This window comes from Lissotriton helveticus, chromosome 7 (genome assembly GCF_964261635.1).
Source record: "Lissotriton helveticus chromosome 7, aLisHel1.1, whole genome shotgun sequence".
Taxonomy (NCBI): Eukaryota; Metazoa; Chordata; class Amphibia; order Caudata; family Salamandridae; genus Lissotriton; species Lissotriton helveticus.
In genome coordinates, this window is record NC_136068.1 from 1,515,215,038 (window position 1) to 1,515,241,369 (window position 26,332).

Below are 26,332 nucleotides of genomic sequence, written 5' to 3' on the forward strand. Positions count from 1 at the left end.
CTACCACTAAGTTGTAACAGCACGAATGGGTGCCACAACCTTGAGTATAATAATAATTAGTTTAATTATTGGTAGAGATCTAATCACGGTATCCGTAGCACTTGCTCTGCGTGATACACCAATTCCCGAGTTCCCCTTGTCACACACAGCCTTCCCCTTCCCTGTACCTCACTGGGTTTGGACTTATTATAGTTTAACTACAGTAGTATGTTGGGAAACCGCTGCTGCACACAAGATCCTGAATACATTCAGGTTTGATTTTGTTTGTTTCTTCCCAACTTCTAGGGCAAGGACCATCGCAGTAGCACTCGCTGCCTTGATACACAGGTTGTATATGGAAGTTTCTTCGATTTGGGGGAGACTTCGCATTAATTGATGAGCAACCATAGGTCCTGAAGAATCGCCATAACTGGCGTGAAACATGTTGACCACACCATAGGCGAGGGTCGAACGAAGCCACATCACCCTTATTGTTGTGCTCCGCTACCCCTCCCTTTATCAATTTTAATTAAGCAGTGAGCCACCTGATTAAAAATTTTCTAATGGACTCTACTGACTTACTTTTAACTTTCACTCACGCTCACAATCGCACCTCTTAGGTCCCTCACACGCATGCACCCATTGGCCAGGAATAAAAGAACTCCACCAAAAGAGTAACACTACGTGTTGCCCGGCAGGCATTGCACCGCCAGCTTGTCGCTGGAGCAGGAGGCCAATGGTGACACGATACAGTTATTTGGACGGACGGCTTCTGTTGTCCAACCCTCTAATTGTGTGAGGCATCCTAATTCCGAAAAGGGTTTACTCAATTCCCTGTTGCACACTCCTGAGAGTGGCCGTTTTTTCTCCTTCTTCCCCTTCCTCCCTCCTCCTCCTCAGGGGAACCTTGTACATTTGTTGTATATTGCTCATTGGACATGTACATTGGACCCCGGTAAATATCGTCCTCCACTGTCCCCCCTTTTGTATACTACACATCCCTGTTTCCCTCTTATATATTTTTTATTTGGAATTCCAAGTCACCTAGCTTTGCCAGAGGTAGGAGCTTAGTACGCATCTTTACTATGACCTCTTGCAAGCCTTTTTGACCGGTGCTGGAGATCTTCTCTCTGTCTTCTGTCACAGTCTTCCTAGATTTATGATCCTATCAGAGTGCTCTTTGCTCGATAATGATAATTTTAGGCAGTGAACACACACATGGCCTACCACTCACCCGAGGGACCTAACTTCGCAATGGGCGACTGGCAATTTCACTACTTTCACTCTTTTGCGAGTGCAGCTTGAATATTTTTGATTTACTTCACACAGACACACTGGAAAGAAGTATTTTCGTTTCACCCTGGCATTGGTCTCTCTCCATCTCTCTTTTACCCTCCCCTTTTTCCTCCGTCTCTCTTGTTCTCTTCTCACTGGTTCGTCATTGTGTTCCCTCCCCAACCATCCCATGATACTTTGGTTCATCACATGTTTTACCTTACATGTCCACCACTGCTTAGGACTCAATTGTATGATGTCTAGCAAATTAACCGTTGTACTATAGTATCTGCACCATGAGGTGACTGATCAAATGATGTTGTGTATCACGCAGGGTTCTCACTTATTGATGCTATGATCACATATAACCATTGACCAAAATGGTATGTTCAAGTTATATGATGCTCTATTGTACATCTTTTGAGCCCTGAAGAAGTCGTGGGGTACCTCCCCAGACTAAACACGTGTTGGCTGGGCAACCATTCTGGAATAAAGAAAGAAAGATACATCTTACGATTATTCGCTTTTGTTTTCACTGAATTGATGTGTGGTTCCCTATTCTCCTTGTGACTAGATAAGACACAGACATTATATTTTGATACTCTGTACGTGTGCACAGGCTTGATGCTATTATTTGGATGACCTCAGGTCTATCTCCCAGGGGGTTTTAAGGGTTCTCCCTCACCTGTTGCACCGTCTTACTCAGCATAAGAAAAACAATGCGCACACTTTATGTAGGTGCCACTTCATACCATTTCCACATGAACCCTTGTATTTCCTGTTTACTGTTTGTGTGCTGCATAAACACTTTCACACATTGCCTCTACGTTAAACCGTACTTCTTTTGTGTTAAGCTACCAGAGGCTTAAGCATAGGTTAATTTATTGACTGTTCATGGTTAACCAGGACAAGGATTGTGGCTGTTACTTGATTAAGTGCACACCCCTCTCAACCAACATAGGTAAATTTATCGACTGTTCATGGTTCACCAAGACAAGGATTGTGGCTGTTACTTGATTAAGTGCACACCCCTCTCAACCAACAACTCAATTTCTCCCACAAATATCTTCAATATTTAATGCCAGTAAGCCACTGTTTGACTGGCCATGTCTTCCAGTTGGGAGAGTTGTTACTTGATTCAACGCAGGTAAATGTTACAGGTGTCTTGAAAAATGCTGAAGTATTAATTCTGGGAAAATTGTTGTCTCATATGTAATTTTCTGCGAATTGATTTCTTATCAGTGATCCTGACTTACGCCACTCCCATTCTCATTTTCGAAGACAACTTAGTTCATAAACATATTTCCTGTGTAAACCATTGTGATTTGATGGTCTACTTTTGATCGCATCTTTTTATTTGTCTTGAGTATCGGAGGGTCATCTGCGACTACTTAAACTGTGAATTAAAATTACATAGCCGTAAATGGGAGTGAATGGCAATAATGAGCTCAGATAATTTATTTTATTAAAATATTACAAAATACATGCATTTAGAAAATATTTACAATCTGACTCCGATGTAACTCCAAATGGTTTTCTATTCACATGGAAATGTATCTTGTACTAGGAATAAGGACACTTCACAGGAAAGGTCTGCAACATGATCATGTCACTTGTCTATCATTCCTCAATATCTAAATGAACATGCTTATATTCAACCTCAGTTGTGAAATGAAATCAGGTATACAAACTTCATATGAAGCTGTAAAGAAAGCCAGCAATCGATGTCGTTACACAGCAATTACATCTTTAAATTCATTCTGAGGACGCAAGACTGATTTAATAGAAAAAGGAGCTCTCAGGACCTCAGTCTATCAGACATCTTTTCCTTCAGAAAAAGAAATTTCCATACAATGTTGTAAAAATATTTGTATGACAAGTAGGCATTGTAGCAACACGTATTGTATTATAGAAGCAGGATTTGCGTTGATTTTCACATATTCACATTTTGTCCAGTTCAAGACTGTGATTCCCATCGTAAGATACCCAAACAAGATATAAGAAATCAAATCTAAACCAATATGAATTTGTTGTAAAAAAAAATGAGTCTCTGTAAAGGGCACAGCCTTTGTTTATTGAGGTACAATTAGCCATCGCTCACCATAAACTCACAGTATCAGGGGTAAGACGTCCAGAGGCAACTACTGCTCTCTGAAAATCTAGTTAGGTTTATTGAAATCCATAGTGTCATCAATCTCGTATACTCTGGAGTACTGTCTTCACCTGCAGAGAAGTACCCGCTTTCACCAGTTGACATTTTGGTATAAGTGGACTTCTAATTTAAATCAATCAGTGCCCCCGTTCCCTAAAATAATCCAAAAAGTATGTGGATAAACATTTTACCAGTGCACCTCAAAGAGTACCTAACAAAATTATTTTTTAACCAGAGATGTGCTTCAAGGTTCTTTCAAGAATGAGTCCAAGTGCTTTTATCATTTCCATCCATTAAATAATTCAGTGGCATTTCAGTATGCCAATTGATAAAATCCAATATTTGTTATTGAATTGCTTAGAATCCCCAAATGATCAATGTTCACACGAGAGGTTCTAATGATAAACCTGAATTAATGCAAGTAGGCTACCAGCAAACATCAGGTGGTATCCTAGTATTATTCCAGAATCTTACACGTTTCCTGAGTAAATAGTGATGATGCCTTTAGGATACACCCATGAATACAGCCAAACTAAAGCAAGGGCTTCGACCAGGGTCCAAGATGTCAACAGAGGCTCAGAGTAAACTTCATTCATGATCATGCAGACCTTGTTTCAACCATCCAGATTCAGCACATCACACGTTGTCACCATCCTGACTCAGCATGTAGTTAACTCCTACTCGTGTTCAGTCGCAGGGTGCGGACTGGCTCCCATTACGTAGCCAAGTCGAGGCTAAGACTTGCTCCTCTGGCATCTTATGCTTTGGTAAAAACAAACTCCATTCCAAATATCAGTAGTGATGATTCGATCGGATATGCTGAGCAGGGCTGATCCAGGGTCTAGCTAGGGTGGCACCTGGCAGGCCATGGACAAGTTGTCCTTGCAGTCTTAGTGGAGAGAACGCATTGGGCGGCTTGAAACTTGAATTGTAGTAGACTGGCTGCTCCCGATGTCTGCTTTCTTCATTGGGGTGTGCTCTTTGTCGCATCAGCAGCATGGCAGGGGTGGCTTTGGTCGTGTATCTGGACTTACTCTGTTGGAGAAATGTAAAATTTAGAAGATTAAAATCCATGACAACAACAACAGTAAACAATCACTACAACAAAGACCCAGACTTACTGTCCTTCATGCAAGAGAGCGCAGCATGAAAACATGTATCAATGCATTGCAGGAAGGACAAAAAATAGCACAGCACCAGATTTAACAAGAGTTACCTGATGAAGATTTCATGCTGAATCTAGCTGTTCTGTGTCACAAGAAACCTCGGAGCATATTATCAACAACAAGCAATATTTATCTCTAAATAAGCTTAGCGACATTTATTTTTAATGCCGCGCATCACCGAATTTTATCACAAAGATAACGTGCTATTAGCAACGTTTATCTCTAAAGCAATAACATTTCCGGTGATAGCGGCGAAATGCGTGAATATCGCTGGTAATCCAGCGATATTCAGGCATTATCGCTAACAGGGACTTAGCCTGAATATCCACCTCCCATTGGATATACAGGCTAAGAACTGCTCTGAGCAGGGTTAGGTTTTGGAGATGTTTGCGCTTAGCGCGAATATTTCCATCGCTACGCCTGCGTTGATAATAGGCGATAGCGATGTTAGCGACTGCTTTCAGTCGCTAACAGATTGGGTACGCCCACTTTACATGTCATTAGCGATAAATATCGCTGATATGCAAAGCGGGCCCCAAACCGCTCACTATCGCCTACAAGCTGTTGCTAACTGCGACAGCTTGCTAATAGGGCGATAAAATTATCGCCGCTTAGCGGCCGAAAACGGCTGGCCTTGATAATATTCCCCCTCGTTTTTTTATTGGAGCTTGACCCTCCAGGACAAAAAGATGTGTTGACATATATTGCATGTAAGTATATCTGGAAATATACTGCTTGACCCCTTGCTTGCATTTGGTTTTCGTGGACAATAGAATTTGGAGAAAAGCCAAATCACTCTATGTTAGTAAACTGTCTTTGCACCAAAACCTAAGGGGGCTTATTTATGAGCCCTTGTGTCACTTTTGCGCTGCCTGTGCGTCACTTTTTTTGACGCACCAGTAGCGTAAAAAATGCACCATGTGGCGTCATATTTACAAAGTGACGCATCTAGGTAGATGCATCACTTTGTAAACCCCTGCACCACATTATACCTGCCCCAGGTATAATGTATGCAGGGGGGCGTACTGACTCAAGTAAGCCTCATAGAAGTCATGCAGTGAAATCTATGAGATTTTACTGCGTCACTTCTAGGACACAAATGCGTCAATATCTTACGCCTGCCTGACAGCAGGCGTAAGACTGGCGCAGGCACATTTGAAATGGGGCTTGCCCATGTGAAATGACTCATTGATGGAGTTGCATCACATTTGTGACACACTCCAGCAATGCGTCATTTTTGAGGCTACAGATGCGTCAGAAATACTGACGTATCTGTAACTCCTTACGACATGATGTGTCATACTGTAAATATGACGCATCCAGCATGTCGCAATTAGGGCGCAATGAAAAGTGACGCATCAATGTTTACAGGCAGGGATGCGTCACTTTTCATAAATGAGGCCCAAGGTTTTTGCACTGGCATGGCCCAGAACCCCCTTATCACCCTGTATGCATAGGCAGAGGGGATGAGGAGTGCAAAGGGGTTTGGGCACACAGCGAGGATCAACTTTCAGCATAAAACAGCTTTTGCGGGTTAAAGGTGCTCCATCTCTGCCATTTGTGACACTTTGCGAAGCTTGAAATCGCTTGACCGCCAGCGCAAACCCTGAGTAAATCTTGCCATAAGTCTCAAAGAATCCTACAACATTGTGATACCTCAAGATGGCCTAGAGCCTACAGCTTCATATTATGTAATCAGCGGATAGCAGTTTCAGCCCAGTTCAATTCTGACACCCAAGGAAGGAACTATTACATGGGAATAGTTCACTCTGCCTAGTCGACCTCTTCAACACGATGATCTTCATGTACTGCGGCTCAGAATCCACACAAACCTTATGAGATGGTAGTGTTTTTCTATAACCTGAGGAAGATGCCCTCAACTGTAAAGAGAAAATCTGAGCGAGCCTTTTATACATGAATTGCAAGCTTCCATAATTTATTGATTTCAGTCTGACACTCGTCCCAGGTAGAAAACTTTTGTTTTGTATTATCTTCAAAAACTTTCCTCCAGTTCAATTTGTTTTTGCGCGAAGTTCCAATTAGAACAACATTGTAATGACATAAGGCCTGTTAGACAATTTTGACAGGTGGTGAAAAGTAACAATGTCTCTGCTTCTCTTGAATCTATATTCAGTGTGTATACTTATATCAGCTAACTATCTGCGCGTAAAACAGACAATTTGCACACATTGTCTTTCTATACAACAGACCTTTTTTTCGAAAGCTTTACCTCCCTCTCTAGAATTTGACTCGAGGCCAGCTTGTCACCACTGATTTACTATGCACATTTTGTAATTAATTTTATCGGTAAATCCCTTAATGTATAACGCACCTGTGGAGTAGAAGTGCATTTTGGCCTACTCAAGACAGCACAAAAGTCTTTAAGAGGGCTCGTTAGTTTTTGGCAAAGCGCCTTCTGCAATAATACTTGAGAGTTGCTTGTTCTAGCAGGACATATTGGTAGCAGCAACTAAAACGCATTTAATGAGAGGGAAGTCACAGTAAGTTCCGGCCGGAACAATGACATGCACACTGTTTCCTTGGAGATCCATGGACTGTAACCACAGACCATTGGGGCATATTAGCAAGAACCTCGTTAAAATTATCGCAGTTTTAGCGGCAGAAAACTGCCGCTAAAATGGCGATATTGGGCTTGCTAATATGCGTTATAGAATTCCAATAGAAGCCCAGGTGAGATGTGCAGGACATATAACCTGGGCTTCTATTGGAATTCTATAACGCATATTAGCAAGCACATTATCGACGTTTTAGCGGCACTCTCCTGCCGCTAAAATGGCGATAATTTTAACGAGGTTCTTGCTAATATTGTGTGTCCTTCCTGTGAATCACAGAAGTGAAGGAAAAAAGGTATTTTTAGGTCACAGCTTACCAAACAGCGCAGCTGTTTCGTTTACTAAAGCTGTGGGAACATTCAGAAAGTTGACCGTGGAAGGCATTCTGCCCATTTCTTAACATTGGCTTTGTGGTTTGTAACTCGCATTTTCTGGCTGTCAATTTACTGGCTTTATTTGCTTTAAGCTGTCCAGCTAGAGTTTGTCCATCCTGTTGCCCAAATCCTCTTCACAGTATTCTTCCACAAACTTGCTTTCTGTGAACAGGTATTTATATCATGTTCTTATCTTGTCACATTTGCTGTGATTTCAAAGACAGAGGGCAATTGTCAGGCTGTGCCTTCCAGGGAGCTAGGTGATTACTTTTCTTTCTCTGATTTTAAAGTTAGAGGATTTATGTGAGAATCAAGCTAGCTACTGGGGTCTGCTTGAGGAAGGTGGTACGTTGTTAATTCTTTTTCTAGCACAAAACTGAATTTAAATGTCTCTAAATAAACCGTGCTGATGATCAAATCAAAACATTGAGTGATCATATTTCCACAAATTATTGTTTGTGCTCTGTATACTTTTATCAGTAAAACTGTATATAAGTGCAAATGTAATGGTCATTTCAATTGAAGATGTGTTGCTTGTAATGTCAGTATGCTAGTTGGCCTAAACGGCTGGGCGGTCGTCATCGAATCTGGGGAACTGGGTTCGAGTCTCGGCAACGACGCTGAACATCCTGTGATTCTGGGCAACTCACTTCATCTCCCTGTGCCTAAAAAAAAAAAAAAAAAAGAATGTGTCCTCATGTAACGCAACTGGTGCTATGTAAAGCGCTCTGATACCTGATTTGGGTCAAGTTCGCGCTATATAAAACTTTTATAAAAAAAAAAAATCATGTATACTCCACCTTACCCCACTCCACTCTACTCTGCACCATTCCACATTATACCACTAAATTCCTCACTGCGTCACTGCATTTTTCTCTACACCACTCTAATCTATGCCAATGTACTCTACACCACACTAATCTACGATGCACCATTGCACTCTTCGCCACTGCACTCTACACCACTCCATGCCACTAAGCTCTATGCCACCCTGCACTGCAACTCTGCACTCTATGCCAATGCACTTGCTGCCAATGCACTGTACTCTGTACCACTTCACTGTATGCCAGTGCACTCTATGCCAATCACCTCTACACAACGCTAATCTACTCTACTCTGAAACAGTCTACTCAATGCCACTACACTCAGCGCCCCTCAACTGTACTTTGTACATCTCTAGGCCGCTGCACTCTATGCCATTGCACTCTACACCACTTTACTCAAAACCAGGGCACTCTACGCCAATCTACTCAGCACCACTTTACTTTACGTCACTATACTTTGCGCCACTGCACTCTACACCATTGTGCTGTCACTGCACTGTTCACCACTCTATTCTGCGTCACTGCACTCTATGCCAGTGTTCCCTACTCCACTATACACTCCACCTCTGCATTCTACACTAATGCACTCCACGCCACTCTTCTATGTAACACTGCACTAAATAGCAGTATAATCTGCAATACTGCACTCTCTGCCACTCTAATTTATGCCACTTTACACCACTGAACTCTATGCCACTGAATGCTGCATCGCCCCATTCTATGCCACTGCACTCTATGCCAATCCACTCTATGCCACTGACATCTACTCTGCACCACTGCCCTCTACAACACTTCACTCTACTCTGAAACAATCTACTCTATGCTGCTGTAGTCTATGCAACTCTATTCCTCTCAGTACCGCTCCACACCACGCCACTGCACTCTACACCACTGCACCCTACACCACTTTACTCGTAACCAATTACGGCTACTCTGCTGCACTTTATGCCAATCTACTCTGCACCACTGCACTGTATGTCACTATGCTCCACTCTGTGCCACTGCACTCCACAGCACTCTACACCATTGCACTCTGTCACTTTACTCTGCTCCACTGTATGCCACTGCCCTCTACACCAATGAACTCTACAACACTGCACTCAGTAACACTCTCCTCTGCAGTACTGCACACTGCCACTGAACTCTATGCCACTCTAGGCCACTCTGCAACACTCTACAGCACCCTACTGCACTCTACGCCAATGCACTTTATGCTTCTCTACTCTACTTGGCACCACTCTACTCTATGCCAGTGCACTCTACCCCACTCTACTGTGCACCACTGCACTCTACACCACTCCAGTCTAGGCCACTCCAATCTGCACCACTCCAACACTGCACTCTATGCCAATGCACTCTACACCACTACTCTATACCATTCTATTCTAGCCGCCAGCACCACTCCACTCTACACCACTTCACTCTGGAACAATCTACTCCACTGCAGTCTATGCCATTGCACTTTACGCCACTCTACTCAGCGCCCCTCCTTTCTATGCCACTACAATCAATGCTGCACCATTCTACTCTATGCCACTGTGGTCTTTGCCACTGTACTCTACCCTGCACAATTATTTTCTGCCTTTCACCACTCCACTTCACTCTACCCTGAAATAATCTGCTCCGCACTCCTGCACTCTGTGCCACTGCACTCTACGTCTCTCCTCCCTATGCCACTGCACTCTATGTTGCACCACTCTACTCTAAATCACTGCACTCTACGCCAATACACTCTACACACCTTTACTCAAAACCAATGCACCCTACTCCACTGTACCTATGCCACCTACTTTGCGCCACTCCACTTTACACCAGTACACTCTACAACATTCTACTCTATGCCACTGCACTCTATGTCACTGCAGTTTATGCCACTCAATTCTACTCTGCACCTTTGTACTCCATGTGACTGCTCTCTGTACCACTCTGTGACTCTGAAATTTATGACCTTGCACTCTGAAACTCTACTCTGCATAACTGCACTCTATGCCACTTTACTCTATGCCACCGTACTCTTCTCTGCACCACTCAACGCCATTCTACTGCACTCTCCACCACTAAACTCCATGCCACTGCACTCTACACAACTGCATTCTACCCCACTGCACTCTACCTGGGTCTACTCCAATATAACCTGAACCACTCCACTCTATGCCACTTCATTCTGTGCCACTCTAATCCTCTTTGCGCCACTCCACTCTGTGCTGTTGCACTTTACACCACTGCAATCTATGACCCTGCACTCTGCATTGCTCTACTGTATGCTACTGCATTCCATGCTACTCTGTATTACTGCACTCTATGCCAATGCACTCTACACCACTTTACTCACAACCAATGCACTCTATGCTACTGCACTTTACGCCTATCAACTCTGCAACACTGTACTTTACACCACTTCACTTGAGGGCACTCTACTACACTCAACTCTATGACATTCCACTCCATTATACTCCTCTCCATGATACTCTACTCCATTAAACTCAGCTCCACTGACCCTCTACTCCACTCTACAGCACTCTACTCTATGACATTCTACGACACTACACTACCCTCTACACAACTCTCTCTATGCCACTTCATGCCACTTTACTCCACTCTATTCTATGAAACACTACTCCACTCTACTCCATGCCACTCCACTCTGCTCCATGCCACTCTACTCGACTCTACGCAACACCCTCTACAGCACTGCACTTTGGTCTACACCATTGCATGACACTCTATGCCGCTCCACTCTATGACACTCTACTCAACTCTGACATTGTACTCCACTCTACGCCACTCAACTCTATGTCCGTCCAATCACCGACACTCTACCCCTCCACAAAACTCCACAATCCTATATGCTACTCAATTACACTCCACGTCCCTCTTCTCCACCCCACTCAACTCTACTGTACGCCACTCCATAACACTCCACTCGACTACACTTTACGACACTCCACTCCATGCCACTCTCCTTTACCCTACTGACTTTTAGCCATACTGAACAGCAGCCACTCTGGTGTACAACATTGCTAAAACATATTGGCAATGCTTATAGCTCTTTTTTTCTTTTTTTAGAGTTTTATATAGCGCGAACTAGACCTGAGACATCGGCTATCAGAGCACTTTACATGAGCACCAGTTTCGTTACAGATGGGCACATTAATTTTATTAGGCACAGGGAGATTAAGTGATTAGCCCAGAATCACAGGATGTTGAACGTTGCTGACAAGACTCAAACCCGGTTCCCCAGCTTCGAGGTCGATCGCTCTAGCCTTAAGGCTACATCCTCTTGCATGGGTAAGACCTATTGGCTTTGTCAATACTTGTTTAAACTCTAGTCACTAGACTGTCCAGCATCCCCCTTTAAACAGCTCATCTCCAAAGCTACTAATTTAACTTCAGAAAGGAATTTTTTTATCTGGCTCTTTTTTTTATTAGGTATTTGAGTCTAGGAACCTGGCATATGATTTGGCGATTTTTGTTGGATCCTCAAATATTTTGCATCTTTTGATGGTGTATGTGTCATGCAGACAGTTTATGCGTTCCATCACTAGCAATGTGACTGGCTCTAGACCAACCAAACCGGCCTTACAGGAAATCAACCTACACTGAGGCACATCTGCAATTGCTTCTTAGAGGGATGTTTGCCTTTGTATGATAAAGTTAGATTGAAGTGCCTGTAGATCATGACATTATTTCGAGCAGATTGCTGGAATTTTCTGAGCTACCAGTAGATTTCCAGTGAGTAAAAGGCTCTGAATAATTTATTGTTTGAAGTCTCAGAATGGCTGTGGCCTGTATTTTTTCATGAGGAAATGGAGATTTGTTACTAGAATCTGTAGTACACTTCCTGAGCATGCAAAGATAAATCTAATTCACTTATTAAAGGTCAGTGGCTTGTGAGATGAAAAGTGTGAATAAATGTATCTAGAAGATATTTGTCGAAAAAAAGAGAAGAGATTTTTTAGCAGAGCAAATAGTTCGAGAAAAAATAGATGAAAGGAAGATGTCTGAAATCAGCACAACTCAAAGTTTGTTTAATCATAGCATGCACCAGTCAGAGTTCTTCCAAGGTATGCTGCAGTATTCCAAGCCTTCCTTTGGGGTTGCGGGCACTCGCTGTGCAGATTCATGTTAAAATAAATGTATTAGAGTTTTACATTGTGAATATACATAACATTGTAGTGGAATCAGTATGCTAGGATTCACAGAAATGTATAATAATGTGAGACACCAAGAAATAGGCCCTTATTTACGGGGATTTGGTGTAGGGCAGCACATCAAGTCAACTTGATTTCCTGCAAGTCACCTTGCTTTCCTGCCCTTCAAAGTGAAAGGGCAGTTATGCATTGCATTTATGCAAAACAGTGCATTCCTATCCTTTCTACCTGTGCTAGTGCCATTTTGGCTGCCTAGAGCCTGCTGTGCACCATGGTACTAGGGTGCCTGTATTGTCGGCAGGATTGTTTTTGTGCAGGAATCATTCACTATCTTGAACAGAAACACTCTTAACCCCTTCGCAGCGGGGGTAATTCCCCCGCTGTGCTGGGGGCCGGGGCGGTGCGCACAGCGCCCCGTGCTCATGACAAACTCAGCTCGTCATGAGGCACGGTGCTCGTGTGCTCATGATGAGCTGAGCTCGTCATTACCACACCCGTTTCCGTGGAACTTTCAGCACAACAGGGGAATTATCACCGCGTGTGAGCGTTCCACGGCTCATGACAAGCTCAGCTCGTCATGAGCACCTGAGCACTGTGCACTTAAGGTGTTAAGAGGCGTTTTCCTCTTTCTATGTGTGCTGCACTCCACACATAGGAAATAAGTGGGAGAAAAATAGACATTCTCCCCGTTACACCCCCTCATGGGAGGCATAAGGATTTGGTGCTCCCAGGTATACATGCTCTTGTAAATCTGGGGTCGTGTCACAATCCATGCGTGGTTAAACCCACTGCCACGCCCATGGAATCCCTCCCGAGGGCAGAGTATGCCAACACCGCAATTTACGCTGGCTTGCCTCGCTCCACATGCATGAGGCCCTTCAGAGCCATGCACAGTGCCTTTGTGTGGCATCATATATATGAGTATGTGATCTGCGCCGCTGGAGCGTTACAAAAAGTGAGACTCAGGCGGCACAGGGGGGTGGTAAATAAGCACCATACTGTATACGTCGCGGCGCAGATTCATGTTTGTGTACTAAAGTTGTTTTACTCTACGGACTCCTACTTACTTACATGGAAATATGGCAATGTGATGTAAGCTTGCATGACTTCCACCACATTAAAGATTCCAAAGTGCTTTATGCTCCAGGTGAACAACTGCCGTACACAACAAGGCCAGCAGAGGGCAGTGAGCGCATTCTGGAAGTGTATCAAGGAAAATATTGGCCAGCAAAGAAAGAGAGCCTTCCTCTTACAACCACAATCGTGTCTGGCATTCCAGTCTCCAACCATTGTTATTCTGTGAAAGGGAAGCCGGCATGCTCACACTTCAAGAGTCAGATTTCTTTCCGAGAAACCTGCTGTACAGGATTTTACAAAAGGAATGCAGACACTGGAGTGTGGGCAGACAGACCAGGGCCTAATTCACTAAAGACTTTACAGTCAGCAAGACATGCAACTGGCTTTGCGAATAGAAAGTCTGAATTCGCATTACGATTCGCAGTGGGCTTCGCAAAGCATCGGGGAAGACAAGGGCATTCCTCCATCCTGCAAAGTACAAGGGACCTTGACCCACACTTCTAAACACACACAGCACGCGAAAACGCCTTCACCATTTCATCCTCCTTCCAGCCCATCGAGCCTTCATTTCACCCTTGCATCTATCTATTCATCCAGTCTTCGTCCCTCCCTTCACCCTTTCATCCATCAATCTGTTCGTCCATCCCTTTGTTCTTTCATCCATCCGTCCGTCGTTTTACCTATCCATCCATAAGTCCTTTCATCCATTCACCCATCCATCCCTTCCCCATCGATCCTCCATCCATCTGTCCGTTCATCCATTCACCCATACATCCCTTCCCCATCGATCCTCCATCCATCTGTCCGTTCATCCATTCACCCATACATCCCTTCCCCATCGATCCTCCATCCATCTGTCCTTTCATCTATCCACCCATCCATCCCTTCCCCATCGATCCACCATCCATCTGTCCGTTCATCCATCCACCCATCCATCCCTTCCACATCGATCCTCCATCCATCTGTCAATTCATCCATCTACCCATCCATCCCTTCCCCATCGATCCTCCATCCATCTGTCCTTTCATCCATTCACCCATCCATCCCTTCCCCATCGATACTCCATCCATCTGTCCGTTCAACCATCCACCCATCCAGCCGTTCCCCAGCGATCCTCCATCCATCTGTCCTTTCATCCATCCACCCATCCATCCCTTCCCCATCGATCCTCCATCCATAAGTCCTTTCATCCATTCACCCATCCATCCCTTCCACATCGATCCTCCATCCATCTGTCAATTTATCCATCTACCCTCCATCCCTTCCCCATCGATCCTCCATCCATCTGTCCTTTCATCCATTCACCCATCCATCCCTTCCCCATCGATCCTCCATTCATCTGTCAATTCATCCATCTAGCCATCCATCCCTTCCCCATCGATCCTCCATCCATCTGTCCTTTCATCCATTCACCCATCCATCCCTTCCCCATCGATCCTCCATTCATCTGTCAATTCATCCATCTAGCCATCCATCCCTTCCCCATCGATCCTCCATCCATCTGTCCTTTCATCCATTCACCCATCCATCCCTTCCACATCGATCCTCCATCCATCTGTCAATTCATCCATCTACCCATCCATCCCTTCCCCATCGATCCTCCATCCATCTGTCCTTTCATCCATTCACCCATCCATCCCTTCCCCATCGATCCTCCATTCATCTGTCCTTTCATCCATCCGCCCATCCATCTTTTCCCCATCTATCCTTTCAATCTTCACCATCTCTTATTCCTTCTTCCTCCGCCCTTCAATCCTTTCATCTTCCTCCCTTCAATCCTTTCATCTTCCACCCATTTATTTTCACACTTCCTTTCACTTTCACCCCACCACTCGCCTTTTGTTCCTTCTCTCTTTTCACTTTTCTTCCTTCAACCTGCCTTCCTCCTCTCCTGCTTTCATATCCTTTTCTACCTCTACTCTCTCATATTCCTTTCTTTTTCTTTCTTACATTTCCCTCTCATGCTTACTTTTAAAATGTTCATTCTCCCAAGATTTTTGCCCTATCTTCACCCTTTCAGTTTCTTTTATTTCTTCACTGTACATGTCAGCCAAGGTACCACGCCTCTTTGCCATCGCATTCTCAAACAGTTTTAGTTATGAGCATTTTGTCTACTGGTGGGAGAGGCCGTTAAACACTTATTAAGGTGTTAGCGGGACCCAGGACAAAAGTCTATTGAACCTAGTGCCAGCCACGGCTTATGCTGTTATAGTCGGGGGCTCAGTATGCCAATGAGTGGAGCAGGCAGTAACAGTGGCGGCCAGTAGCTGGGAAAATCGGTGTGGCAGCATGGGGGGAGAGGGAGAGGTGGTGAGAGAATAAAAACAATAAAAAAATACCTGCAGCCTGACGTCCGCCGCCCCTTCAAACGATGCTCACACAGGCTCTAAGAGTCTCCTGCGCCAATCCAGACGCTATTCTCATGCTTGTATTACCCAGCATGAGAGAAGAGTAGGGATTGGGTGAGACAGGCTCGTCCGACGCTCCAGCAGGGACTGGGAGCCTGTGCTCCTGAGCCCTGCCGATATATCCAAGCAATAGCCTGGAGATCTCCCAGTGCGCATGCCTGTTTGACTGTCCTAAGACTGCCGGCCAAACCTACATCTGCACTAGCAGTGCTGTGAGCCCACTACTCCTCCTGCTCCCAATGGCCCCGCCCTCAAGACACAGCAGCAGCTATGGAGTAAAATAAAAGTATAATAACGCAGGTTTATTGACTGCTTTATCATTTTATTTTACATGCGTCGGCTGGTTCCAGCAGTGGTGTCACGCTGCTGCACTACAATGAAGGAGCCGCCCCAGGGCCGTAACCATATGCATAGCGTAAGATATCCAGTTTTGGCAGTCTGTGTTGTGCTTGTGCAGGGTGCAGGTAGAGAATGAGAGCTGCAGATAGTGGCTCCAAAGAGCACAGCATGCACTACTCAATGTTGTATACACAAAGGGCAAAAAAGCACCTTGGAGTGGTGTTTCATGGCTGAAAGACAACTGCAATCACAAAAGAGTTTGCGGGGTGGAGGCGCATTTAACCAATGATTTCAAACAAGGTAGCAGAATAGTAAATGTCATCTGGGGATTTTAAGGACACACCATCACCCTTTCCTCATTTATCTGTTTCTCTACATGGTGGAGTTGTGTAGAAGCAGATTGGCTAGTGGGGACAGAATAATAATTCTTGCAACCAGGTATTGTTAATGGCTAGAATGTGGGGGGGTACTGGTTTAGTGACAGCCAAGTAACAGATCTCCCTGTGGCTCAATGGGCTTAAAACAGGATATGAAATCATAAATAAGGGGTCTCACTTACCGCAATGAAGATAGTGCTTCCTAGGCATAGGTGGTGCATGTTGGGGAGAATATCAGATGTGCCTCTTAGGATAATAATATGTCGCATGTGCAGATGCTTTTAGCTGGTCAAAACTGACAATGGGCACCAAGTAGTTGGTGGTTGCCTTGTTTCGTGCTCTGTGAATGTTGATGTAGATTTACGTGCATTTAGTACCAATCAGAGTATGCACAGTGACAGTTTTACCATAAGGGAATGGGGAAAAAGGGAAGGTAAGCAGGAAGGCCATGCGTTATGGTGCAGAATCTGTTGTTGTAAGGAGGAGGTCAACTAAACATCTGTTGAGGTGTGCTCAGTCATAGTGACTGACATTGCGCTTTGGGATTGAAGAAAAGAGTGAAGTTCTTGTAGATTTTTTTAAGCACATTTGAACTCTTTGGAGAGGACGATAACATAAATATCGCTCTATGCATTCTATGGAAAATACTTCTCATGTTGCTTCTGGAACATATTGTAGATCCTCTAGTCTCTGTTTCTCTTCTTTTATCGAGTGTAACAGCAAAGACCAACACACCCCACTACGTCATGGAGCCTGAATTTTAGGAGTTGTGTAGATGTCATAGACATGATAAGTGTGTTTAAATACACTAGCCTGTGCCTGCTTAACACTTCTGGCTATTACAATTGAATTGTTATGTACCTTTATGTGTGTGTGTATATGTATACACATATAAATATATATGTCTTGATTGTTGTCTAGGAGAAAACTCACGTGTCTGCATACCCCGTTTGGCACTTGATAATCTAAGTGAGCATAAGCATGAGACAATCACATGTTCAGGGGTGTGATTCACCCCTTAACAAAAATGCTTTTGTGTTTTCTATTTCAGAGATCAATAGAGGGAAAAGGTCCTATATGGTCTGTATGACATCATGCTTCATGTTTAGCGTACTGTGGTAACTAGTATTGGGAGTTGCTATTTAACACAGTATGTAGGATATCCACTGATTTATTTGTTCCTGAAGAAAGCCGGCAGACCCTGAGTGGTACTCGTAACTGACTGAAACATGTTGAACTTACTAAGCTATAGATGTTAGGGGTCATTGCACTCCTAGAACCACACACTGTTTTATACCAGCTAATGGACCTTATTAATAAACAAGAATAGGGATCCCCAAGGCTTTTTTTAAGTTGCACTTAGGTTTTAGTAAGAGCTCCGCTTACATATAGTGTTGAGCTCACCCACAAACACTAGGTGCAATGGGTGAGGATGCAGTGATGAAACATGCCACTAGTGGGTGAGGATCCTATTAATATATCCATGTGATGCACAGGTTACACCGGTTCACCCGGGTGCAGATCCGTTTCCACTTTGATATATTTATTTGCGGGTTTGTAACGCGCTAGATTCGACTCCCGGAGGAGTATCTCTGCGCCTTTGGCAGCCACAGCAAAAGGGGAAGGAGTACCAGGTGGAATATAAGTTAAGATTGGAAATAAAAACGTTTTGAGTTGTTTCCTAAATGATAGATGTTCTGAGAATGTTCTGAGAGCTCTAGGGATGCTGTTCCATAAAGAGGGCCCACCCACAGACAGAGCCCTGCCACCGTGTCTAACTTTCTTTGCCCGGGGGACACAGAATAGGCCTTGGTCACTGGACCTGAGAGAGCGTGTGGGAATGTAGGGAATGAATTTGTTTACCAGATATGCAGGGCCAAGTCCATTAAGGCATTTATGAATTATGCAGCATGCCTTAAATTTGGTCCTCTGTTTGACAGGCAGCCAATGAAGTTTTGCCAGGAGGGGTTTGGAAGGAGTTCGGGGAGGGGCGTTTAGGACCAGTCGAGCTGCAGTGTTCTGAACTACTTGGAGCTTTGCCAGAACTCCTTCGTTAGCAGACAGAAACAGGCCATTGCAATAGTCTATACGACTTAAGACAAGAGCCTGCACCAAAGTTTTCCTGACTGAGTCGGGGAGTAGCGGGAACACTTTCCGTAGAAGGCCAATAACGTGGAAACATGAACCCACCACATAGTTGCTATGCTGTTTCAGTGAGAGCTCCTGATCCAATCGGACTCCTAGATTTTTTACGGACTGTTTAGGTTCTGGAACTGGTCCAAGATCTTGTGGCCACCAGTCCGGGGTCCACTGGAGTTTAGACTCTCCGAACAGCATAACTTCGGCCTTCCCGACATTACATTGAAGGCAATTGGATGCCATCCATTGTGCCACAGCCTTCATACCCTGGGAAAAAGAGTTCTTAATCTCGGTGGTGAGGGATTTAAAAGGGAAGAGGAGCTGGGTATCATCAGCGTAAGACATCGGAATGAAGCCATATGTTCGCATAATACTGGCCAGGGGTGTCACATAGATGTTGAAAAGGGTGGGGCTCAGACAAGAGCCCTGTGGCACCCCTTTTGAGATCTCAACCTCCTCTGAGCGGTAAGCACCCATGGTCACACGTTGGGTGCGGTTCGAGAGGAAACTCTTAAGCCAGGCGAGTGCCTTATGTTCCAAACCGATGTTGGCCAACTGAGTTGTCAAGATGTTATGTGACACAGTGTCAAATGCCGCAGACAGGTCCAGTAGCACCAGGATCACGGAAAAACCCTTGTCCTGGTACATATGTAGATCGTCTGCGACTGACATCAGGGTGGTCTCGGTACTGTGCTTTGGCCTAAACCCCGATTGGGAATAGTCCAGCCCTCCTGCTAGTTCGATATAGTTGGACAGATGACGATTGACATGCTTCTCAATGAGCTTGCCTAAAAAAGGAAGCGGGGATATTGGCCTTAGATTGGCTAGTTCTGTCCAAGGGATAGCAGTGTTTTCCTGATTGGTCTAATCAAAGCCTTTTTCCACTCATTGGGGACTTCCCCTGTATTTAAAGAGAGGTTAACAAGTTTTTGAATCCCAGGACCTAGATCATTTTCAAGCATGGGCATTAATCTTGCCGGGATGATGTCAGTTGGGCATCCACTCTTGATCAGAGAGGTTAGTGATATTACCTCTTCTAAAGAGATAGGGGGAAATAGGTCAAGGGAGTGGGTGGAGGGAGGGGTTTCTACAACTGTCAGAGGCGGCGACTTTTCGCCACTAGAAGACTGATTAGAGCTAATATTTTTTTCATATATCCTGTCTATTTTTTTGGGTAAAAAATAGCGAGATCTCGTCGCAGAGTTGTTGTGACGCCAGCTCAGAACTCTCACAGGCCATGGGTTTCACGAAAGATTGCAGGATTTGATAAAGTACCCTTATATCGTACCCTATATATAGAGACCAGTTAATTTGTCCTCTTAAAACATTAGAAGTTCATCAGTTGTAATGCTTTCCCTCTTTTGTGTACTGATTACAACATTTCAGGGAGGCTGAGGGTTGCTTTTCACTCCTCACTGTTTTTATACCTATGGAGTAAGTTATGCACTCCAACATCCTAAATCAGGTCTACTTGTTTCAGCCATAGCAATGACAATAACTGTACAGGAGGTTTTTGTCAGGACCAATCAAGATAGCGATCCCTTGAAGCCCTATTTGTTTTTTTATATATTTATTTGTGGTTTTTAGTTTTTGAACCCTAATTTGTGCCATTCGCTATCAAACTTCCGCAATTGCAGGCCACTCATATTTTTATCAACACTCCTCAGGTACTTCCTTAATTTTTATAATCGGCACCTGTGGGTAAATGGAGAGTGCTATCATTAATACTTCCACCGAAGTAACCAAATGTCTTGTTTACGTGGTGTGTAAAGTGAGCACTGCAAGTCAAATTACTATTATTTGTTGAAGAAAAACCTGACTCCACACTTATACACTAGGTAAAGAAACATGCTGCCCAACTGGACAGGTACTCAATTCATTGTAACCATATATGTGATAGCTAAAAGTATATAAGGTTTCGTTTTTTTTTATTGTTTACATGCAGCACACTACATGCAGTATCCCGCACACATATATCTCAATTACTACAGAGGCCCCATTGTACTTAATAGGGGGGTTCCTTGTAGCGACACAGCCCTTGGTAAAAAATACACAATGGTAGATAACAGCATCAACTTGACTTGCCTGACAATAGCGAATAGACACTTCAATTCTCCAACTGAACTCATGCCCCGACTTACTTTGAAAAAGGACCCAAACCGGCTACTTTCCTAAAAGTCACCCCTGCAACCTAATTAGTTATGGCAAGAGCGCTTCCTTTCGTTTTTTTAGTGATCTCTGTAATGTGTGCGCTGGGACTACTGTTCCCAATCCCCATTTTTAGGTTTCGACCTGGCGATCTGCGCAAGCAGTTCGCGCAGGTGAAATCTTTTGTTTACCATATAGACTATTGGAACGTCCCCCACCTCCCATTGGCTAGCTCCATAAATGGAGGCTAGCCATTGGGAGCCGGATCTGTCCGTCAAGGCCGGACCAGATTCGGGGGCGTTCCCGCGATTTTTTCCCTCTCCGCCTCTGCGATGTCGTCATCGCGGCGGTGGGCGGAGCTTCGTTTTTTTTCCTTCTGTGTTTGTTTTGGTCATTCCATGCGAGGAAGCCCAGGTGAGTGCTTGTTTTTTAGTGGTGGAGCACGTGAATTCAGTGTACGTTAGTTAAAAATACATGATGAAGACACAGGCCACGATCTGGCTGTTCATCAAGTGCATGGGCGCTAAAACTAATTTTTGCCCCTTTATTTGTAGTGAGGACTACGCAGTGGTTTGTCTGATGTGAAATTGCTCGGCTGATCCCCTTTGTTGCAGCATGCATAACTTTTCATTCTTTCAGTTCGACTTTACAGTCCGTTTAAATAATGTCCTTAAAACTGCGGGTGTTCAGTACCCAAACGGCCTAAATAGACTCGTATGGGCTAAGCATCTCGTGCCCCTCGTGAGACACTTGTAAAACTGCTCATAAGATTTGCAACAGGGAGTTTTTTCATGGTTTGGCATTTTTCGTAATGCATTACAGTTGAATTTATATAGCGCTTCATATCCTAACCGCACTGCAAAGCGCTGAAGAGCATCATAGAGAGTGCAGAGTGCATGGGGAGTGCAGAGTGCATGGGGAGTGCAGAGTGCATGGAGAGTGCATAGGGAGTGGAGAGTGCATAGGGAGTGGAGAGTGCATAGGGAGTGGAGAGTGCATAGGGAGTGGAGAGTGCATAGAGAGTGGAGAGTGCATAGAGAGTGCAGAGTGCATAGAGAGTGCAGAGTGCATAGAGAGTGCAGAGTGCATAGAGAGTGCAGAGTGGAGAGTGCACAGGGAGTGCACAGGGAGTGGAGAGTGCACAGGGAGTGGAGAGTGCATAGGGAGTGGAGAGTGCATAGGGAGTGGAGAGTGCATAGGGAGTGCAGAGTGGAGAGTGCATAGGGAGTGCAGAGTGGAGAGTGCATAGGGAGTGGAGAGTGCATAGGGAGTGGAGAGTGCATAGGGAGTGGAGAGTGCATAGGGAGTGGAGAGTGCATAGGGAGTGGAGAGAGCACAGGGAATGGAGAGTGCATAGGGAATGGAGAGTGCATAGAGAGTGGAGAGTGCATAGAGAGTGGAGAGTGCATAGAGAGTGCATAGGGAGTGGAGAGTGCATAGGGAGTGGAGAGTGCATAGGGAGTGCAGAGTGGAGAGTGCATAGGGAGTGCAGAGTGGAGAGTGCATAGGGAGTGCAGAGTGGAGAGTGCATAGGGAGTGGAGAGTGCATAGGGAGTGGAGAGTGCATAGGGAGTGGAGAGTGCATAGGGAGTGGAGAGTGCACAGGGAGTGGAGAGTGCATAGGGAATGGAGAGTGCATAGAGAGTGGAGAGTGCATAGAGAGTTGAGAGTGCATAGAGAGTGCATAGGGAGTGGAGAGTGCATAGGGAGTGGAGAGTGCATAGGGAGTGGAGAGTGCATAGGGAGTGGAGAGTGCATAGGGAGTGGAGAGTGCATAGGGAGTGGAGAGTGCATAGGGAATGGAGAGTGCATAGAGAGTGGAGAGTGCTAGAGAGTGGAGAGTGCATAGAGAGTGCAGAGTGGAGAGTGCATAGGGAGTGGAGAGTGCATAGGGAGTGCAGAGTGCATAGGGAGTGCAGAGTGCATAGGGAGTGGAGAGTGCATAGGGAGTGGAGAGTGCATAGGGAGTGGAGAGTGCATAGGGAGTGCATAGGGAGTGGAGAGTGCATAGGGAGTGGAGAGTGCATAGGGAGTGGAGAGTGCATAGGGAGTGGAGAGTGCATAGGGAGTGGAGAGTGCATAGGGAGTGGAGAGTGCATAGGGAGTGGAGAGTGCATAGGGAGTGGAGAGTGCATAGGGAGTGGAGAGTGCATAGAGTGTGCATAGGGAGTGGAGAGTGCATAGGGAGTGGAGAGTGCATAGGGAGTGGAGAGTGCATAGGGAGTGGAGAGTTCATAGGGAGTGGAGAGTGCATAGTGCATAGGGACTGCAGAGTGCATAGGGAGTGCAGAGTGGGGAGTGGAGAGTGCATAGGGAGTGGAGAGTGCATAGGGAGTGGAGAGTGCATAGGGAGTGCAGAGTGGAGAGTGCATAGGGAGTGCAGAGTGGAGTGTGCATAGGGAGTGCAGAGTGGAGAGTGCATAGGGAGTGCATAGGGAGTGCGGAGTGCATAGGGAGTGCAGAGTGCATAGGGAGTGCAGAGTGGAGAGTGCATAGGGAGTGCAGAGTGCATAGGGAGTGCAGAGTGGAGAGTGCATAGGGAGTGCAGAGTGCATAGGGAGTGGAGAGTGGAGAGTGCATAGGGAGTGGAGAGTGCATAGGGAGTGGAGAGTGCACAGGGAGTGGAGAGTGGAGAGTGCATAGGGAGTGGAGAGTGCATAGGGAGTGGAGAGTGCATTGGGAGTGGAGAGTGCATTGGGAGTGGAGAGTGCATAGGGAGTGGAGAGTGCATAGGGAGTGGAGAGTGCATAGGGAGTGGAGAGTGCATAGGGAGTGCAGAGTGGATAGGGAGTGCAGAGTGGAGAGTGCATAGGGAGTGCAGAGTGGATAGAGAGTGGAGAGTGCATAGGGAGTGGAGAGTGCATAGGGAGTGGAGAGTGCATAGGGAGTGCAGAGTGGAGAGTGCATAGGGAGTGCAGAGTGCATAGGGAGTGCAGAGTGGAGAGTGCATAGGGAGTGCAGAGTGCATAGGGAGTGCAGAGTGCATAGGGAGTGCAGAGTGGAGAGTGCATAGGGAGTGCAGAGTGCATAGGGAGTGGAGAGTGGAGAGTGCATAGGGAGTGCAGAGTGCATAGGGAGTGGAGAGTGCATAGGGAGTGGAGAGTGGAGAGTGCATAGGGAGTGGAGAGTGCATAGGGAGTGGAGAGTGCATAGGGAGTGGAGAGTGCATAGGGAGTGGAGAGTGCATAGGGAGTGGAGAGTGCATAGGGAGTGGAGAGTGCATAGGGAGTGCAGAGTGGATAGGGAGTGCAGAGTGGAGAGTGCATAGGGAGTGCAGAGTGGATAGAGAGTGGAGAGTGCATAGGGAGTGGAGAGTGCATAGGGAGTGGAGAGTGCATAGGGAGTGGAGAGTGCATAGGGAGTGGAGAGTGCATAGGGAGTGGAGAGTGCATAGAGAGTGCAGAGTGGAGAGTGCATAGGGAGTGGAGAGTGCATAGGGAGTGGAGAGTGCATAGGGAGTGGAGAGTGCATAGGGAGTGGAGAGTGCATAGGGAGTGCAGAGTGCATAGGGAATGGAGAGTGCATAGAGAGTGGAGAGTGCATAGAGAGTGCAGAGTGGAGAGTGCATAGGGAGTGGAGAGTGCATAGGGAGTGGAGAGTGCATAGGGAGTGGAGAGTGCATAGGGAGTGGAGAGTGCATAGGGAGTGGAGAGTGCATAGAGAGTGGAGAGTGCATAGAGAGTGCAGAGTGGAGAGTGCATAGGGAGTGGAGAGTGCATAGGGAGTGGAGAGTGCATAGGGAGTGGAGAGTGCATAGGGAGTGAAGAGTGCATAGGGAGTGGAGAGTGCATAGGGAGTGCAGAGTGGAGAGTGCATAGGGAGTGCAGAGTGCATAGGGAGTGCAGAGTGCATAGGGAGTGCAGAGTGCATAGGGAGTGGAGAGTGCATAGGGAGTGCAGAGTGCAGAGTGCATAGGGAGTGCAGAGTGGATAGGGAGTGCAGAGTGGAGAGTGCATAGGGAGTGCAGAGTGCATAGGGAGTGCAGAGTGGAGAGTGCATAGGGAGTGGAGAGTGCATAGGGAGTGGAGAGTGCATAGGGAGTGGAGAGTGCATAGGGAGTGCAGAGTGGAGAGTGCATAGGGAGTGGAGAGTGCATAGGGAGTGCAGAGTGGAGAGTGCATAGGGAGTGAAGAGTGCATAGGGAGTGAAGAGTGCATAGGGAGTGAAGAGTGCATAGGGAGTGAAGAGTGCATAGGGAGTGCAGAGTGCATAGGGAGTGCAGAGTGCATAGGGAGTGCAGAGTGCAGAGTGCATAGGGAGTGCAGAGTGCATAGGGAGTGCAGAGTGCATAGGGAGTGCAGAGTGCATAGGGAGTGCAGAGTGGATAGGGAGTGCAGAGTGGAGAGTGCATAGGGAGTGCAGAGTGGAGAGTGCATAGGGAGTGCAGAGTGGATAGGGAGTGCAGAGTGCATAGGGAGTGGAGAGTGCATAGGGAGTGCAGAGTGGAGAGTGCATAGGGAGTGGAGAGTGCATAGGGAGTGAAGAGTGCATAGGGAGTGAAGAGTGCATAGGGAGTGAAGAGTGCATAGGGAGTGAAGAGTGCATAGGGAGTGGGGAGTGCAGAGTGCATAGGGAGTGCAGAGTGCATAGGGAGTGCAGAGTGAAGAGTGCATAGGGAGTGCAGAGTGCATAGGGAGTGCAGAGTGCATAGGGAGTGCAGAGTGCATAGGGAGTGCAGAGTGCATAGGGAGTGCAGAGTGGATAGGGAGTGCAGAGTGGATAGGGAGTGCAGAGTGGAGAGTGCATAGGGAGTGCAGAGTGGAGAGTGCATAGGGAGTGCAGAGTGGATAGGGAGTGCAGAGTGGATAGGGAGTGGAGAGTGCATAGGGAGTGCAGAGTGCATAGGGAGTGCAGAGTGGAGAGTGCATAGGGAGTGCAGAGTGGATAGAGAGTGGAGAGTGCATCCCCTCTACTTCTCTTCTATGGACACTTGTACTTCTTCTACTTCTCCACCAGCACAGTGTGTGTTTCCACTCGCCCGTGGCACTGGAGACTGAAGCACATCCTTCTTAGGGTGACAACCGTCTAGCTGGTCATTATGGACACTCTTTCCAGTTCTGTACTTTTATGTGATCACACTATGCATTATGGGGGGTGTAGTGTTGTTTTGATTCCATTAGAACACAGCTGAAAACAATGATTTGTAGATAAAAACTCTAGTCCCACTAAATCTTGGAAGTGCTTATTCACACACACACATGCATGCACGCACATATGCAAACACACTCTCTCTCCCTCAACAGGTGCACTACCTCCTCACAAGCACGGACAGCAAGCGTCGCCTTAATGTGCCACCCCAGCACGGTTTAACCCCCTCAGCTGTCAATTGGCCGTCTGTCACGTGACATCT

At 45.9% G+C, this 26,332-nt stretch overlaps 1 protein-coding gene across 2 annotated transcripts in view; it reads right to left on the reverse strand.

Moving 5' to 3' along the window:
• Positions 1-2,697: 2,697 nt before the first annotated feature.
• The window catches only part of FAM83E (family with sequence similarity 83 member E), a 452,947-nt gene continuing 429,312 nt past the window's right edge, over positions 2,698-26,332 (reverse strand). For both annotated transcript variants that reach the window (XM_078654959.1, XM_078654958.1), the window contains exon 6: positions 2,698-4,441. In XM_078654959.1, coding sequence (XP_078511085.1) covers positions 4,199-4,441 — 243 coding nt within the window. In that variant the 3' untranslated portion in view covers positions 2,698-4,198. The remainder of the gene's footprint in view (positions 4,442-26,332) is intronic.